The sequence below is a fragment of the Tympanuchus pallidicinctus genome, unplaced genomic scaffold, assembly GCF_026119805.1.
Source record: "Tympanuchus pallidicinctus isolate F22 unplaced genomic scaffold, pur_lepc_1.0 scaffold14, whole genome shotgun sequence".
Classification (NCBI taxonomy): Eukaryota; Metazoa; Chordata; class Aves; order Galliformes; family Phasianidae; genus Tympanuchus; species Tympanuchus pallidicinctus.
The window spans coordinates 9009549-9028766 of record NW_026294659.1 but is presented as its reverse complement, the minus strand read 5'-3'; the positions used below and the strand labels follow the sequence as shown (position 1 = coordinate 9028766).

Sequence of the window (19218 nt, the reverse complement as noted above, 5' to 3'; positions counted from 1 at the left end):
AAAGTGTGGGGCCTCTCACACCTAACACTACGCCTTCAAAGCAAGAAGGAATCAGGTTTCCAGATATGCCCAATGTAGAGCTAGCAACAGGTCTGAGCACACGCATTTTCAGGGTTACCTAGAGCTGTGCATATGTTGACCAAGAGGACATGGTGGTCTTTTTCTACAGGGTTTGGGAACACTAACTCTGAAGAACCACAGTAACTGCTGAGCAAATTAAGCCCCAGAGAGCTCTGACTAAAGCACTGTGCAGCCAAGAGCAGGATGACCATACGGGGCAGCAAGGGCAAGAGAGCAACTACATCCCCTGCATTAATTCACTTGCCCATCACCTGTAGCAGCAGTGGAAAATCACTTATTTTAGTGCAGCACAGTGTAAATTTACATCTTGCAAACTGAATTCATGAGTTTTAAGAAGTCAAATAATGTGTCGCAGCAGTTCATTTTTTTCATGCACTGGATAAACCTGAATCATTCAACAGATACACTTCCAGCGTTGCCTCAGGAAACAGATCGTTAATGCCGTGTGAATGAGGCAAGCAGAAGTTGCACAACAATTTTTGAATATGGCACTTGCAGTCATACCACATAATATCCACGAGAGAAGGCAGCCTGCCTCTCCTAAGTAACTGCCTTGGACATCACATACATTGTCACGCAGTTTACTGCAACGTTCTGAAAGCAGTTTCTCACTGCTGGTATATCCACCCCTCTCAGTCTTGCCCATCTCCAAGAAAGTCCTTGCCATCATATACGAAACGATGAGCATAAAGGAGCATAGGACTTGCTGAAAGATGTAGGTGTTTTCCTGCCACTTCTTGATTAAATGACTCTGACTAGCCTTTCAGTTTCCCCGACTCATGGCTAGGAAAAGGCAGTTTGGATACTAGGGACAAGCAAAAACTTCTTTAGCTCTCCTCTTATCCTTCATATGCCAAATATATATTTTGGTGCAGGCAAGGAGCTGGTTTAATAACCTGGTTTTGGCAGATTTCTGTTCCAAGAGTTCGCAGCTACAAGGAAAAAAAATCAATCACCAAACCCAGCGTCTCTTCCAGGCTCTTTTTCCCCTTCTTCAGGCTGGGGAGGCCTGAAATGCCTTATTTGTATTCTTCACTCCTTTAAAAAACAGTAAGAGTGCTTAGAAGATAGAAGCTTATCCAAACAATGGACAAGCTATTTGTCTTCTTTGCTGTTTATGCTCCATTTAAGCCAATGTTTTATTGGGTTAACCTCTATTTGACCCAGTGAAGGGACAAGTTGTTTTCCTTGAGCTAGTCATTAGCTCTACCGTAACTGATATTCCCAAGGAGAAACTTCATTTAAGTTGAAAAAAAGAAAATCAATGAACAGATGACCTCAGGACTAACGAGCATGCTGAGTTCAGTCCCTTACATAATCCCTCCTTCCTTGAAGTCAGGATAAAGAGAGAGAGGGGGGAAAAAAGTGGGGGAAGGACGCATTCATGCACTTACCTGTGAGAATGCAATTCCAAAAGCAACTCCAGCTATAATTCCCATATTTGTCTCCATAAAACTGGTCACCAAATCGTAACAGCCCTGGAAAACAAACATCATCATTCCTTGTACAGATCTTCCCTGGCACGCATGCATGCATACACACACACCTCATTTCAGATGTTCTTGGGTTAGATGATATTTTTTGCTGCTGTATCCAACAAAGTCGCCTTTTTATTTAATAGGATTTCTGAATGAATGATGGAACAAAATGATGTGACAAAAATGGCTCTTTCTACCAAAAAACTGCATTGGAATATTTTTAAAAGCTAAATGTTACGCTGCACTCATTTTTATAGGTCTTATTAAAGGAACTGCAGTTTGCATTGATTGAATAAACATCAATATAGCTTTGATCTGAAACCATAGCAGTAACAACATATAGTAATATTATAATACAATATAGGTGTCAAAGATGAGTAAACAAAGTTGATCTCCTAATATTCCAGATGTTTAATACAAGCATGCTTCATGTGTCAAGTGAGGCATTCTACTTGCCATCATCTGTCAGAGAGACCAGGGCATGACATGGAGCAGCATCCAACTCTAAACCATCTAATGAAGTCATCAAACATTTGTATGAAGCTTCCTTGTCTGTTTGCTCTAGGACATACAATAATCTGTCCAGCTCTCCAAATCCGATTTTATATCTCTGGCTCAAACCCTGACTGCACCAGCTGACCTGCTCCCTCATACCTCTCAGTTCACAGCACATACCAGAAAATTCATGTAGCTGCCCTTCTCTGGGACAGGCTATTTTGAGATGTCCCCATCATTACACTAACTTTATGTGAGTTTCTCCACTTGCCTACTGTTCCTTAAAACACACAAAGAAACAAAAAACTTCGAAATTAGTTTCCCTAGTCTGTGGTCCCTAAAGGAATCTATTTTTTCTTTCATTACTAAACCACCTGCCCACACAATAGAGAGCCATCTCTCAGCCCTTCTGCCACCATTACCCAAAAGATCAACAGCACTCTCAGCACAAAGTCAGTCCCAAGGCATTGCATTTAATGTTAGAACTTTATCCACTTTATCAGAAGATGGAAATGACAGAAATAAGTGTGAGTTCCCTTTCCCAGTTTGGCCTCCAGTCCTGCTGGATATGCATCTCTGCCATTTGCCCTCTATCCACACACACACTACTTTTGCAAACACTCAAGGAACTCTCCCTGTTATTTCAGAGGTGTCAAAAATGAGTAAACAAAGCTGATCTCCTAATATTCCAGATGTTTAATACAAACATGCTTCAGGTGTCAAGTGAGGCATTCTGCTTGCCTTCATCTGTCAAAGAGACCAGGCAAGATATGGAGCAGCATCCAACTCTATACCGGTTGAAAGAAATAACAGCTAGAAGGAAAGGACAGTGTCATCTGTTGCAGACAGGCCATTCATGGCCTAAAAGATATCATTTCTCTAACCTCTTCTGTAATATCAGAAGACATTTTGTTTAATCCTGGGAGTAATGAAATGGTAAACCTAATAACCACTACTAACCAAGGACCAGCACAGCCATTATTCAGTTGTGAAATGTTTACGCATACAGATTAATTATGTCTTACAACACTGTACAGTATGTTAAATTCAAGTTTGTGTATTTAACATATCAAGCAACTATAGCTCTGTGTGTGTTCTACATATTATGAAACAAGATTAGATTTCTCAACCAGATCTTTCATGTTCTCCTAGCTTGCCTGAAATCTCTTCTGTTCAACAACCTTTGAGAGATGCAACACCTAACAGCAATGGTAATTTGAAGGCGTCAGAAGATCTCCTTAAAAACACACGCAAGAGAGATAGGTGTCATCACTTTCCCCATCTGAAGACTGTTTTTCCAAATCACAATATTCTGTTTCCTGAAGTGCATTGCATAAGTACAACTAATTGCTCAGTTCTTATAGTGCATGTGAGGAAGAGTGCAAGAAGCACTCAAGAGATGCATATGCAGTATGTGAAGCTGTGTGCATGCATCCGGATGCTGATTCGGAGGACATAAGTTACAATCTAGCAAGTATTCTTGACAACATCCATCTTTTCCTTTATTAAGATTTTAGAGAGAAATAGTTCCTGAGATTTGTTGGTAAGAAACTCTGAAGATTAAGAGCACTATGAGTTAATCTTAATTACAGCTTTTAAAACTAGGTGTTAGTCCCACCTTAGATGAAGAAACTGGCAGACTAAATGATATACCCAAAGTCACTAAGCAAGTCAGTGGCAGTGTTGGCAAAGAAAATCTGAGAGTGTTTTCTTCTAGTCCTTCAGTTTGATCTTTAGTTAATCCTCTTGGATAGCTTATCATTATTTCTCACAGACTACCAGTAACTTGATTAGCTCATCGAACAGAGCTTGTCCTACTGATCATTTTGCAGGATCCACCAAAAATCTGTATTTCAAATATACTTTTTCATAGGAACAGTAACAAGGATCTTCTGCAGTGAGGAGAACATGCATTTTCATTTTTCTTCAAAACACACAGAGCAAAGTGCCAGAGGGAATGGCTTTTGATTCTTATCTGAAGTGAAACCAGGAGGCCACACAACCTTTTCTCACAATTTCCTTCTTATTTTTCATGCCCCTTTCACATCTCACCTTGTTCGAGCATTAAGGACAACTCCAAGATCTGACAGATGCTAAGTAGAAATCTTTACAACTTCTGAATACAAATGTCTACCTCAGAAAATTGGACACAGTTTTTCAGAAGTCACAGGACTTTCCAACTGAGGAATCAACAGTTCTATTGGGTGACCTGGGCATTAGACAGAAGATACAAGCTGAGGAGTAAGCGTGGCTAGAAGTGACTCACTAGCACTGGTCTAACACAAGTTCATTCCTCAGCTGCTCCTTACAAAATCTGTGGGTGGCCTTTGCCAAGAGAACTCACAAATGGACAGAAAGTCCTCAGTGCAACACTACACTTGGCAGTGAAAACGAAATGGCACCTGCATAGTTATGCAGCCTGGAAAGGGTCAAAGCATATGGCCGTCCCAAATAGGACCCCCCATTAGAGGACAGGACACCTTCCGAGGATGCATACACACCAGAATGCTTTCCTGATCCACCTTTATCCTGCCTCTCACCATTTTTCCACTTTGATGAAAACAGAAAGTTACTACAAGTTCACAAAGTGAAAATGAATGGCCTTGATCATCCTTTATATTCTCTCTCTCTCTATATATATATCTTATGCAACCCAGCAGCATTACTTTGCTGGCAACTACTGTGAGTTTCATAACAGATGGATGTCGCTACTGCTCCAAGTACATCTGCAACAAGTGGCTCTCACTAAACTATTACAGAAAATAAACTGTTCAGAAGAGAAAAAGTCATTGGGAAATAATTCTCTTCTATCCCTTTGTTAATATATGCTAGAAAATGTTGTCCACTTGACTGCTTTTCAAAAAAAGATGTTGCAGGCTTGCTCAGCCACCATTCCAACTTTTTGATCCACAGTGACTGAGGTGAAAAAGACAGAAACAGAAAACAGAAAGGCATGTCTATTTTCTCCATTTTCCCTAATCTCTTCTTTTTCCCTTCTTTTGTGTATTCAGCTCTGAAAACAAAAATAGCAAAGAAAATAATCCTTAAGTCAAAGTGAGGTACGCCACAACTTAGCTTGGTAAACAGGCTACAAACAATTCATTTTATCAATAAACTGTCTGTTGCCTCTTGCAAATTTTGCATAGAAAGAATTGATGATGCAGCAGTACTTCAGGGTAAAACTCGAGTTGTATCTCTCCAGTGCTGCGTCTGCTATATGTGCTGCATCGTTTGCCCTTTACTCTCCCCTTCCCTGTGTCTTTGTTTCCCAGTTATTCCTTTCCTCCCTGTTTTCCTAACCTGATTTCCTACTCCTGTTCTGCTTTCCCATAGTTATGCCCTATGACTGATATTTCTACTGGAACACAAGCAGGAATAAAACCTATCTTTCCCTCCACCTCACTACAGAAAAGCACAGCATTCAGCAGCAGAGTGCAGAGAAGCAGTGACAGACCCTGCTCTTAATGGCAAACACGTGCTGCATGCACTCTTGGCGTGGTCAGCATTGCTTCTGTGTGCAGTGCAGTACTCGAATCAGTGTTACAAGGAAGGGGAACAAATTTCCTTCTTATCAGAAATGTCACTGCAACCACACACTTGAGAAAGGTCAGATTAAGGAATTTGAAAGCAAGAGTGAGGCAAAGCCTCTCGTTACCATCACTCCACCCCAATACACATTGTTATCAACACCCACGTGAAATGAAATGCCATTACAAGTAGCCATATGCTCCACTGACATACTAGATACTTTCATAACATTTTCCACTGGCACAACATTTCTAGTACCTTCTGGTTTACTTTAGTGGCAGCCACGGTCATATTGCGCAGATCCTGAGTATTGCAGTCACTGGAGTTCATGCAACAGCTTGTAGGGATGCCATGTTTGAAGAAGTAAGGGCTGGTGCTCCAGTTGGTATAGCTCTGAATGCCACAGCAGCTCAGCTGTGGGAAAAAAGAGGTAGGTTTAACAAACAAACAAACAAACAAACAAAGAATGACAAAATGGACATTGAAATCTTACTTCAAACTTTCTTGAAAACCATCTCCCACTTTCCTCAATTTTATACTTACTTGATTTGTGCTGCTAAACAAGAATAATCAGAGCCTTATACCCTTTTTACATCCCACCCATAAGTACCTATCAGTAGCTACATCTGCTTTCTTTTTTGGAAAAAATACACTCAGTTTCTTCTGTTAATTCATCGGTCTCCTCTGCCAGCCATTCATTGTGCTTTGTGAACAAAACAGCTGCAGTTGATGAATGATGCAGGATACTAGAGAATAAAAAAAAAATCTGATCCAGCTCAGATCTACAATGTTTTATAATCCTAATGACAGATTCCCTGAAGAATAAGGGCTGCCCAGTGACCACCACTCTTAAAGAAAAAACTGCCTCCTAAATGTAGTTCAGGATCTGGGGTCAAACAGTACAGGTCTCATCTTTATTGGGCAGTTTGTACTGAGCTCATTAAAATTTAGCAATCTTGTACAAGCATGTTGGATGCAATACTTTTTATTTCGATTTTTGCCACTCTCTAATTTGGGCTCACATCAGTTTATCTGAATCAATTGTAAAAAGTTTCCATCCCACTGGTATACGTTTTCTAACATCAGCCAGGCACAAGATTAGAAGTAATTGCAATCAATTTGACAAAACAACAGCATTAAGAGTACACCAGTATGGTGCTGTTGCAATATTGTTTTTGAAATATTGACATTTAGTATTTCCTGATGCCTTAGGCATGGCATCCAGCAAATCTCCTAAACAAAATAGGGCATGCTTTGTGAGGCAACTATTCTACAACTGGTAGACGCTCAGGGCAAAACCTAGTTTCACTGGTGCATATGGTAAAGTTCCCATTAACTTTGCCAGAGCAGCATGTCATCTCAAGCATACACAAGCCTAATTTCATATAGTAAAAAACCAGACATGCAAACAGGCAGGGCTACAGTCAGAAATGCGAAGCAAGACCAAACCTTAAAGGCTGAATTTTGCTTGCAAAATACAGCTCGCAGATTGAGACGTTGGCACTTCATGTTCAGTGATTGAATGTGAAAGTATGCTTTGTCTCTCTTTATTCATTTTTAATATCCAATTTCAGACTTACACTTTCTTGTACATTATCCACTGCATGGCTCCGCTCATCATTCTTGTTGTAATTCTGGATTGCTTCAGTGTATGTCCTAAGGAAGGTATCCTTGATCTAAGAAGGCGAGGAAGAAAAAGCCACCACCAGTGAAAAATGAAAGGTGTAACATCTGAGCACTAATTGCAGGAAACAAACACATTTTTAAACCTAAAAAGGCAAACTGAGGTAGCCCTTCAAACTCTTTTTAAAGAATGCTTTCAGAGATGGCGGAGGTCCCTCTTTACTGCCAGGAGTCTACTGATGGTATTTTCCAATTGGGGTATATTCAAGGAACACTACCCCAGCAAACTGCTTTAATTTTAAAAACAGAATACTGATGGTTTGGGTGTTAATGTAAAAAAGTTTTGGGGATGTTTGGGGCTTGTATGTACTGGTTCAGTTGAACCACGGCTCTCTAGAAGCAAAAGCGGACAGCAAAAGGATGGCTCCACAAATCACAGTTCAAAGCAGATGCTTCAGGATCACAGATCCTTGGCATACTACCCAGCTAAGGTTTTAATCTTGTTTTTTTTTTTTCCCCGAGATCAAGAGAAAATCATTGGTTTCAAGGATTTTCTTTCCTTTTCAAGCTAATCAGCAACCAAGGAACGTGCAAAAATGTGACCACTGAAAGCAGACAAGAACTGTTAGTGGTTAAATAGGGAAGTCCCTTATGAAACACTAGGAAGATGTGGAGAGGAAGCAGGTGGATGTACCACCATCGGCTGCAGGCACCCCGGGAAGTCAAGCCTGCCAGGTGTCTAAAAGGGGGTGATAAAAAGACTTCACCTATGAGAAGGATATCTTTTGTTGCTTTTTTCCCCGAATGCTTTGCTTCAGCACTGATTTTTAAAGAGGTTGCGTGAATCTCTTTGCTCAGGGCTATGTGATGAGAGCTGGAGTTTCTTGACACAGCATGTAGCAGTGACTATGATGCCACAGTCCCAGGACATGGCCCATGCAGGGGGGTTACAGGTCACAGTCTACTGCCCCCGGACAGAAGAAGATACAAAGCCATCATTCTTACTTAGCACATCCTAAGGAACTAGGAGGGCACCAAGAGAACATCTCTAGCACACATGGTGAAATTGAGATCCCTCAGGGCAAAAGTCAGGTACATCACTGCAAAAGGTGCTTCCAGCGGGGCGGTAAAGGGGACAGGTAGGAGATGATTTGGTCAACCCACGCTGTGGTGACCTTCACAAGAAACTGCTTCTGCCAAGGAGGAGCAGCAGTGTCACACACCAAGGCTGCCAAGGCCAGATAAAATGGCAACCTTGAGCAGATGGACAGGACTTTCAAGATCGAATTAAAAGCCACTCACCACTTGTAAGGAACCAGAAGAATCCATACTAAGGAAATTCTCATGTCAAAAGAGGAGACTAAAAAAACTAATAACAAAGAGAGGAGACTACGAAGGTCTCTGGGGTTTTGTTCTGGTTCAGCATTAATTGCATATAGATTCATGGACTTAAAACCAGAGATAGACCTGATTACAGTGGATGAAGCAGAAGTGCTACTACAAATCATGGTTTTTTAAAGCTTCTTCCTGTCCCAGTTTCCTATCTCACGCTACTTCTAATCTCTCCCTATTCCCAGTATAGAAATACTACCCTATTCCACCTCCTCCCTAAAAAAAAAAAAAAGATTTATGAAACATCAAACATGCTCTGATGCAAAAGTACTCTGTGCCTTACATAAACAAGTGCTTGCCTGGCTGAAGAAGCTGTGTTTAAGAAAAGTATTTAATCTGTTTTGCAGTTTTCAGCATACGCAAAAGAGTAAAGAAGATCTTATGCGATGGACACACAAAAACCGATAGCTCCAGAGTAAATACCACACAGCTGAGGCTGAGAGCTCTGGCTAAATCCCTTCATTTGGAATCGCATCATTTTTAAGAGCTGTGCACGTTATTGTTGAACATCAGCCACATCCCTGGAGATGCATACGGAGCTGCTGAACTCAGCCACTTACAAACTGCCCATGCTCCAGAGCACTTCTCAGCAGCTCGTGCCCAGGGAGGCACTGCCACATGCAACCTCAGCACATTTCCACCTACCTCGTGGCGAAACACAAACCCTGAAATGCCAGCCACTAGCTCAGCCAGGAACACCAGGGACAAGAACATGGCGTACTGAAAAGAAAGGAGGCATGAGAAGTCACAGTGTGACAGGATTTTCTTTCAGCACAAATACTGTTCATCACAGAGTTTAATCCACAATTTCTGCTCTTGATACCATTTAAAGATGTTAACAAAGTTTATTTGAAGGCAATACATAGGCTACTGCACGAGTATGTAGCATGTATTTATGCAACTCACAAATTACATGCACTTTCCAATTACTAGCTCTTCTGACCTTTCTGTTCCTGTATTTCTTAGCGTTTTCATATAAATTAAAACACACATTCCAGAGATGGATCACAAGTCACTAGGGTTTTGATCTTGCAGTAGGGAATACAAACAGTCCCTTTTTGTTTGTATGGCCCTCTGATAAAGTAAATAAGCTTCTCCAGATGTTCTGGCTCACGTTTATCCATCTCTTGCTGCTAGATTGGGATTTCTAGCCTGACTCCTGAAGTTTCTCAAAAGAATGAACTGACTGACTTCACTGGAAACATTCTCATGGGAATACCAGACAGATGCCCCTAACATTTTGCTGAGCCAAAGCCCACGTTTGAATTTTTGCAGCATTTGGATTCAGAGCTAAATAAACCTTGAGAACAGTAGCTTTCAGTATAGCTCCTCTCACAAACTATGAAAAATACATGCAGGCCAAAAATATTCAAAAAAAAAAGCGAAGAAATAAATGCAAAGTGAGGTGGTAAAACGTGAAGTTGGGTCTTAATCTTCTTGTGGGAAAATGACTTTTTGCAACATGTTCTAAATACTCAACAGTTACTCCAAAAAGGAAACAAATTAAATTCAGTTCTGATGGAAAGAAGGAAATTTAATTTTAATTGAAGGTTGCTGGAGAAGGGACGACAAAAGTAGAGACAGAACAAGAAAAATCACTCTCCACAACTAATGCTGCTGTCACATCACTGCCTGTTTTCAGGCAAAGAAATAAGGTTTTGAAGTATTTCTCATGTGCACAATGAAAACAGAATGATCTGCCTGGAACAGCACCATGCCACGCTAAGTTAGAGGACATACCTTTAAACAAGTTACATGACTTATGGAGCAACCAGCAGAGCCTGATTTCCTATGGACTTTTATCTTCTTTCACTCTTTATTTCTTTCACATCTGGACTGCAATAACTGACAAGCCTGTACACACACCCTGACAACACATCACCAGCCAGAAACAGTAGTGCATCTTCAACAGCATCAGGTATAGGTGCACATACCCGCTGTCAGTCTGCAGCTCATGCTTATGCCCCACTGTGCCACCACCTTAGCAAATTAACTCCCTTTACAAAGCCCTTTTTAAGGGGAGAATCAGCTCATCTTCTTAGGAAATTGGCCTCAAAATACTTTGGCAGCAGATGAGTTTACTGTCAAGTGCTTTTCTATCATGTCAGTGTTTCACAAGTGGTATTTCTACCCAACAAATGACTACATATGTACATATGTAAGATTTTGCTCCTGAATATTCCTAAAATACACAGTCCGTGATACAGATTTGTTTAACTACTAGTAACTTTGCATTTTAAAGTGAACTGGAAAACTCAGAGAAACTTATAGTGAGAGAGGTTAAACTGGACTGAGCGATGACTGCTGTACCTCTGCTTTGAGTAGCTCCGTTCCACAGTGCTTTTTGGAAAAACATACAATACAGAGCTTTGTTTTCTGGGGTTGACATACTTTATTAGAGTGAATGTTAGGAAAAAAAAGCAAGGCTGGCATGCATTTAGAAAGTATCAAATGTTTTTCTGCAGATTTCACACCAGAGTATTAAAAAGACCCCCTTAATCTATATTTCAAATGCATTTCACATTTATGGTGCTGTGAACATTTTTAAGACTGTAAATACACCTGTCTGGCTCACATAAATACAGAATGGCCATAGAATTGGTCACGGAGTAATTCATCAGTGGCACTTTACCCTTGCTCTCAGCCACACACGAGCCTGTATGCTGTGCAGTAGCAAAATTCATTCATACTCAATCAACAACTAGCTTTGGCAGGTACTTTTTTTCACTTCTTTATCCAAAAGAAACATGTGTTGAACATTAAGATCCATAAAATCTAGATTCTGTGCCTAAAAAAACATGTTAACATCTGGTGAAGCTTGGGGTAGGAGCAAGAAATCATAACGTACTGACAAAACCCTTTTTCTGCACTTTGGCACTTCAACACACTTACCAGTTTCAGCATCCATGGGCTGCCACGACAAGTGGCAAAGCAACCGAAAAGCCCGAAGACAATGATTGTGGTTCCCGTCCCAATGAGCACATAGGGGGCATTGGTGGAGTTCTCCGCAATGAGAGAGATGTACGTGCCTAGAGTGAGCTTGCCCCAGACGCCGACTGCAAGAAGGATAACGCCTGTGATCTGCAAAGCAAGAGGAGAAAGCCGTCAGGAGCTATCAGTGAAGACATCCAAATTCAGTACACAGTGATCCTGAAGAGACTCATCGGTGCGGTTCTGTTGGTAGGAGACCTCAGGACTTTTACTAACTTCAAAGGGATGGATAGAAAAAGGGATGGACAATTTCCAGTATCTGCAGATGTTATATTAAGGCCACAAACAGAGGTCAGACACCTAGGGCTAATCACTGCAAGGCTTATGATTGCCAAGGGAGAATAGAGAGCTTGCTGGTAGCCCCACTCTGGATAGGAACAGGCTCTATGTTCTACAGCATGCCAAGAAAGGTGCTCAAATCCATCTATCTTACCAAAAACCAGCAACTGCCCATACTTGAGCTTTGCCACAAAAACTGAACAACCACCAAATTTGCTTCTACAAATCCTGCCCTTTTTCAGAGAACCACAGAATGGTATGGATTGGAAAGGGGACCTCAAAGCTCACCCATACTAACTCTGCAGCCACAGGCAGGGATGCCACTCACTAGATCAGGCTACCCAGGGCCCCATTCAACCTGGGCTCAAGCACCTAGCTCTAGAAACACAGCATCCCTTATAGTGTGTGGCTCTGGAAGCTGAGCTTTTCCCACTCCCTCGCTCAGCAAGTGAGACCCCAAGCGAAGCAGAATCTTCTCCCCTAAGTATGGGTTCCTGGGAACAGCCAGTCTCTTACCTGAGGTGTGAATTAGATATTCACACCCTGGAAACCCAGTGGTAATGTATTGCTAACAAGAATATATATATATATATATAAATTAAGTTAAAAGCATTAAGGCAGTCCCCAGTGGAGCTCCCTGGACAGTGGCAGGGATGGAGATAATGGAGGGAGTTGGGGCATAGAGCAGAAGGAAGTGCCACTGCTATCCTTGAGGTCAAAGAGTAGCTTAAAGTGAAACCAAAGGATTGGAGGGCAGGTAGAGAAAATCAAATTAACATACCCCTCTTTTTATAACACAGAGAAAATAATTTCATCTGGTAATTTTAACTCTTTTTATCTCCTTGTATTCCTCCCCAGCTCACCTCTGAGTTATAGGAAAAGAAATGTCCCTGTCTGGCTCCCTGCCCAGAGCACAGCAGGGTGCAGCACTGCTGGAGAAACCCACCAATTCCTGCTGTTTCTCTAAACATCCCTTAGCCCCTGACCTGCCAAAGCAGGTGCTGGTATTTCTGCCACACCTCTAGACTAGCAAAAACTTTGGCTCTCTTGCCTACAGGAGAGTAAGAGTAGATCCAACTCCTGTTCATCTCTCAGTGCAGCATCATAAAAAGCTCTCAGTCCTTACTCAGCCAGGAAGCGAGCTGCAAGGGATTCTGAAATCCGAAGAGCAAAACTTGGTTTCTTGCCTCTGGTTGGACAAAGGGCTGGTTTCTGTGCCTGAGCTGAGCTGCTGAAAGTTTTACCACAACCCCTAGGGAGCAGTAAAAGTGGCCTTTGCTGCCAAAACAAACAAGCGGCTTCACACTGCAAAGAGAACTCTGGTCTTACAATAAAAAGCATTTATGCTCCACTATTTGAAACAATTATAACCCTTTACTGCGCATTTTAAGAGTCTGGTTTCCCTGTATCTCAAGGGTTCCTCTCCAGTTTATGACATGGAAAGACTTGGGGAAGAATCCATCACATAACCTATGTATTGGCTGCCTCTTTGGTTTTCAGGTCTGCTTTCTTTAAAGGCAGTGGGGATATTCACAACGAAAGTTCTGAAAGTAAACTTAAAGTACCTCCTGCAATGCACAGCCTCTCCCTCATTTCCCTCATCTTCTCCACTCCCTTTCCTTCCATTCACACTTTTCAATGGAAGAGGCATAAGGTTGAATGTGCTTCCATCAAAGCACAGTGAAACAGGTAACGCCATCTGCTTCATGAGGATCTTGAGCAGTTATGGTATCTGAAGCATTTTGAAATCCAGGTGAAAGATGGCAGCTTCCTTCTGTCACTTGAAAGCTACCAAGGGCCACCTATCCTCAGCAAATCTGAAACACCAGTGGTGAATGGCTATTCAGATTTCAGACTTCTCGGCTCTTCAAAGAAAAAAACATTACACCTTGGAATGCTCTGTTAGATTTTAGTCACTAGATCTCAGAATGTTGAGAGGGTCCTCAGAGCTATCCTTACTCTTTCCAAGGCTCTGCTCATTATGAAATCAGACCTTCTATAGAAATATATGCTAGAAAACATTGGATTTCATTGGGGAAAAATGTATGTTTTCATTTGGAATACTGAGCCTTTCTCATGTATGTTTGTGCATGTACGTATTTCTTTCTTTGAAAAGACATCAGCAAATCACCAAGATAAACGGCAGCACATACATGCATATGATTATCATGTCATCCCCTGGAGATACTTCAGCTCTCCTAGCAGACACAGGAGAGTTGCTAAAAGCCTTTTAGAGCCTGCCTGAGCCACGGATCACAGTCCACAGCTACATTACAAATAAGCATCTGCAAAAGCTGGCACAGATAGGGCAGGAGAGCAGCAGCAAAATCTGGCCTTCCTTACTAGGAATTAAGATTTGTCCTGGAAAGGCTCAGTGTCCCTGCTAATACAAAGCCATGTTGTCTCAAAGCACAACCAGACCCGAGCTCTGCAGCAGGCACAGAAGAAACTGCAGAGCCCCAGACCAGAGATCTGGCGCGGCACATTCAAACAAGCACTGGAAAGAAAACAAACAAACAAACAAAACAAAACAAAACAAAAAAGATTTGCCTCTAAAAAGAGCCAATAGGGAAGATCTTGCCCTAACATTAGGAACTGTGAGAGAAAGGTCAGCAGCTGTCCTTTGGTAGACTGGGACTCCCATGGCCTAGGGGAGGCATGAAGGGCCTAAGCTGCGTCACTAGGCCTCAGCTTTTACTTATGTGGCCCTGGTTGTGACATGGTGACAAGGTTTAAACCATAGAATCATTAAGGTTAGAAACGATCTTTAAATCATCTAATCCAACCATAAACCCATCACCACCATGCCTAGTAACCACGTCCCCCAGTGCTTCAGGATCTAAAAAGGAGTAAGAAACCACTATGCAATTTTTTGTTCTTTTCTGTGCTATTTCTCCAGTCTTAAACATTATTAAGAAGATATTTCATCCTGGATTTCTTTGAAGATAGATTATGCCTTGCAGGGCTTTACAAAAATTCACTACTGCAGAAGCCCTAAGACTCATTTTTCTTCAGCATGGAAACTTGAGATGCAGCATTCAATACAACATCACCAGGACTGCCCATCATTAAGTCAACCATTTTATAGGAGAAAAAAAAATCAAACATATATCCAAGCAAGGCAAAGATTATAAAGACTACACACAACTAGAAATTGTATTGTTTAGAGCTAGAAAGTCTCACACTTCATTGCTCCTGAACTCAGGCTTGGCAAACACAGCTCCGAAACCCTTGACCGACTAGATGGCAGGAAATGAAGCAGGTAGGCAACCTGGTCATTTTCCAAGAAAAACTCCACTGAAATGAAGTACCCATGGAGTGTTTCAATCTAAATCATCTCCTGCTGCTTTACAGTTAATGTCTCTACGTATAGATACTCTTATTCAGCATTTGAACAAACTGGGCTTTGTCTCTGACAACACAGAGACCACCAAAGCATCTTGCTCTGCTTCTTCTTAAGCATATAATCACTGATACATTTCACCAGTCACTGATTTTCATAGAATCACAGAACAGTTTGGGTTGGAAGGGAGCTCAAAGCCCACCCACCCCAATCCCTGCCATGGGCAGGGCTGCCCCCCACCAGCTCAGGCTGCCCAGGGCCCCATCCTACCTGGCCTTGAGCGCCTCCAGGGATGGGGCACCACAGCTTCTCTGGGCAGCTGTGCCAGCGCCTCACTATCATTTAAGTACAGGATTTCTGCCCAACATCTAACCTCCTCTATTTTAGTTTAAAACTGATAGTAAAAAGCGAGCTTTCTAGTTCATTTGCCTTCCTTCAGAGTTAGTATGGATGTTCTCAATGTCATGGTCCTTACTGTCACCAATCCTGGAGCTGACTGGATGGGGTGAAAAAGCTAGCATGCTTCAGTCAGGCAGACATACAACCGAACTAAATGCTAGGTGTAACTTCACTTGTCCAATAAACCTTATCCTTCTAGGAGACATGCAGACAAAGACATGGCCAATAGCTTTTATACAAGGATATGCTGCAGCTTTATAGAAGCTAAGGAGAGAATGATAATTTGATAATGCTATGTATTTCTGAAATCAGAAGTAAGACTGAACACATCCAGTTTCTCAATGAGGCACAATACAAAAATGCCTAGGAATATTTTAATAGTATCAGGATGAAGATTAAACCATCAACTCCCTCTTCCCCTGGATAACGGGGAAGAAATACAAAAATAAGAGAACCAGAGAATAACTTCTGAAAGTACTCTATCTTTAATTCCATCAGAATTACTCAGGAAAACACTGTATACTCCTTCAAGCGGGATGCACACAGCATCCTAATGAAGTCTGCTTTCTTCACACCCAAAACCTCACAGAGCATTTGCAGCATGGCATAGAGGGAGCTGCTGCCTCAAACTGAGACAGGAGATATAAAAGGAACTCCATCTCACATCCACAGAGATTTCAACAGCCCCAAATGCAGAGAAACTAATTTATACACAGGGCTTCCATATGGAACATTAAAGTTTATCATTTACAGAGGTGAAGATAAATGTGCAGCAGTAATTGCTAGTTTATTTGTCTACATAATTCATGTCCTCCTGTTCATTACAGATGTCAGCTATTTTGCTTCCTAAGCTGTGGCAAAATAAGACTTGGTACCCAATACTCATTGATGCCGAGCACGCAACAAGCCCTACTGACTTCAAAGCATCTGAGAGAGTTCAGCATTTCTCTGGATTAGTTCTTTATCCACAGAAAAAAGAAACAGGAGGTGAGCTTCATAAATCGAGATCTCATTGTTGGCATTTTTTTTTTAATTTTATTTTGTTTCATATTCACACCCTTGGTAAAGGAATGCAAAATGTGTGTAACTTAAAAAGAGATCCAAAGCAGCAGAAAAGAGGTTAATGGAAAAATACCCATGTCAGCTACTTGATTTCCAAACACCAGCCTCCTTGTACCACAGTAGAGGTATGCTGTCTCAGAACTATTCTGATGCAATCTTCTCAAACAGGTTAGAGAATGTCTGTACATCAAATGGACAAAGCCATGGCAAGGCAGACAAGAATTCATGTGATCCATCTTGGCTGAAGCTGAAAGGCCTAGTGATCGGTTGTGAGGCAGGCTGTGAGGAAATGAGAGAGGACCAAGGCACACAGCTAATTACATCTACCAGATATTTCCCCAAGGGAGGGAAACTGTCACAAAGAAATGGTCGACCTTGACAGCATCCAGAGCATACTTTGCGTTAAAAGCATGTCTGGAAAGGCTTAAAAATAACTGGCCTACCTCTGAAAATTTTATGAGTTTCCCAAAATAAGTGAAGGATCACATTCAAAATGTTCTTGCTTTGCAGCCTGCCGAGCAAGAAGAGTGGCTGGCTTTGAATCTTTGCTTCCCTCACTGGGCTCTCATCAGGCAGCAGGGGACTAAACCAGACGTAAATCTTCCTTGGAGCGTCAGTGTGAGCTCTTCAGAGGCAGGAGCAAAGCAGTAAGAGAAGATGTGATGCAATGTGGAGATGCACGTAAGCCAGCCACACAGCTGAATGTTCTGTCCTCGTATCTGGGCATCTTCACTGTACCTTACAGACCTACCTCAATTACCTTTTGCACAGTACTGACCGCTGCTGGAACTAAAAGAAAGCTGTGTCTTTGGAAGAAGGCAACTCTTTCATGGCTTTCTGTCTGCTTTGGGAAAAACAAAGGATGCACACTGACAGAAAACAGCAACACAAAACCACCACCAAAGGTGCAATTATTAAAGTTATAGCCCAGTATTTCCACAAAAAAATGAAGCTGCTAAGAAAAACCCGATGAAACAAATGCTTCAGTCAGAACTTTTTAAAAACTTTTTTTTTTAATCTAGTGTCTCCCATCTTTTCTAACTCAGGCTTGTCCCTCTCCTTCCTCTCTTTTTCTGACAGCTTCCCCCTGAACAATGCCTTTCTAAAGAAATCCATCCTAAAGGATGTGAAGAAGAATGCCGCAACCTGAATTTGTTACATTTTGTCCCTCTCTGCAATCCACTGCCTGTTTTGCCCAGATCTTTGAGCTCCCAGTTGCCTCCTGCTGCTTAGTGGGCAGGAAGTCCAGCAGCTCCTGGCTTGTCCCTCTGCCCCAGCAATCTCTTTGAATTATGATCCACACTGCTGAGCATCCATCTAGTACCAGCTGCTGTCACAAAACAGATTACCTAGCACAGCTCTCACTGTTCATACTCAAGTGTGATTCCTGTTTATTAAAACTACTGGTCCGTACCCTCCCTGCAGAAACAGTCAGGAATACCAGCAGGAGCAAGCTGCAGCATTCGGGTCAGCAGACAGCCGTAAGTTTGCCCTGACATACAGATTTTGATTAGATATGCTGACGTCAAACTTAACAACCTGCTTCCTCTGCGCAGACTTAACTCTTAGTTCTTTCTCAAAAATATTTGTGAGCTTCACTGCTCTTTCTTGCTGAGATGCTACTGCAAGTGCATGAATGCTTGTCGTGAGTTGCTGCAGCTCTCATATCCTCAGAGCTGAAAACGTAAATCTAGTTGTAAAATATTAAGAATCATAGAATGGTTTGGGTTCAAAGGGATCTCAAAGGTCATTCAATCCCAACCTCTTTGCTGTGGGCAGGGCTGCTACCCATATTATGGAAAAGAAGTAAAATAATAACTCTCAAATAACCATCAAAGTGACAAGTAGGTGATCACACAGAACACAACTGGTCAGACTGCTCACCACTGACCCTATAGGAAATAGAGTGTGTCCATATCCCTAACTCTCCCAGAGGGATATTCTTGACACCCAGAGAAGAGGCCAATGCTCCTCTAATTCACTGGGGGAAGGTAATCTGAGTAATTGTATTTTCTGTGGGATGAAGCACTAACAAAGAGTGTAGTGTGTGTGTATTTCATGGTTTAGGCCTGATGCAACAGTAAGGCAGCATCTTTGCAGCAGGGCTCTGGCCAGCACACCTACAGGTTGCTCTGCACATGCTGCACTGCCTTGCATGGCCAAAAACCCATCTGCAGTTAAGTGGCTCCTTGATTTATCTTCTGAATATCCTTTTCTCAAAAGAGGGCCCATTCCTACCATCCATGACTGATAACCAGATTCATAGTATTTCAGTGGTCACTAAACCCACCACAACATAGTGCTTCTGTAACAGAGCAGGACTGTGGTGTGTGCCAAAAGGCACGGCGTGCACAGGGAAACCATCAGAATAATTCCTTGTATTGTAGGAATGGAAAGGATTGCATCCCCCCTCCGGACCAGCCCCTGGGCCTGTATAATCAGAGATGACTTCTGTCCAGATATGTTGCTCTCATAATGCTTTCCACCCCTCTTTGGCAAGGCAGCAACGGGTGGACGAGAACACTACTTCAGAGCTTGAGAGCTGGG

At 42.0% G+C, this 19218-nt stretch overlaps 1 protein-coding gene across 1 annotated transcript in view; it reads right to left on the bottom strand.

Moving 5' to 3' along the window:
- Window positions 1–19218, bottom strand: part of TSPAN7 (tetraspanin 7) — an 88001-nt gene that overhangs the window by 6373 nt on the left and 62410 nt on the right. The window contains exons 2-6 of the mRNA XM_052674317.1: window positions 11490–11678; window positions 9243–9317; window positions 7163–7258; window positions 5841–5996; window positions 1476–1559 (exon numbers count right to left, since the gene is read on the bottom strand). Of these exons, the coding sequence (XP_052530277.1) occupies window positions 1476–1559; window positions 5841–5996; window positions 7163–7258; window positions 9243–9317; window positions 11490–11678 (600 nt within the window). The remainder of the gene's footprint in view (window positions 1–1475; window positions 1560–5840; window positions 5997–7162; window positions 7259–9242; window positions 9318–11489; window positions 11679–19218) is intronic.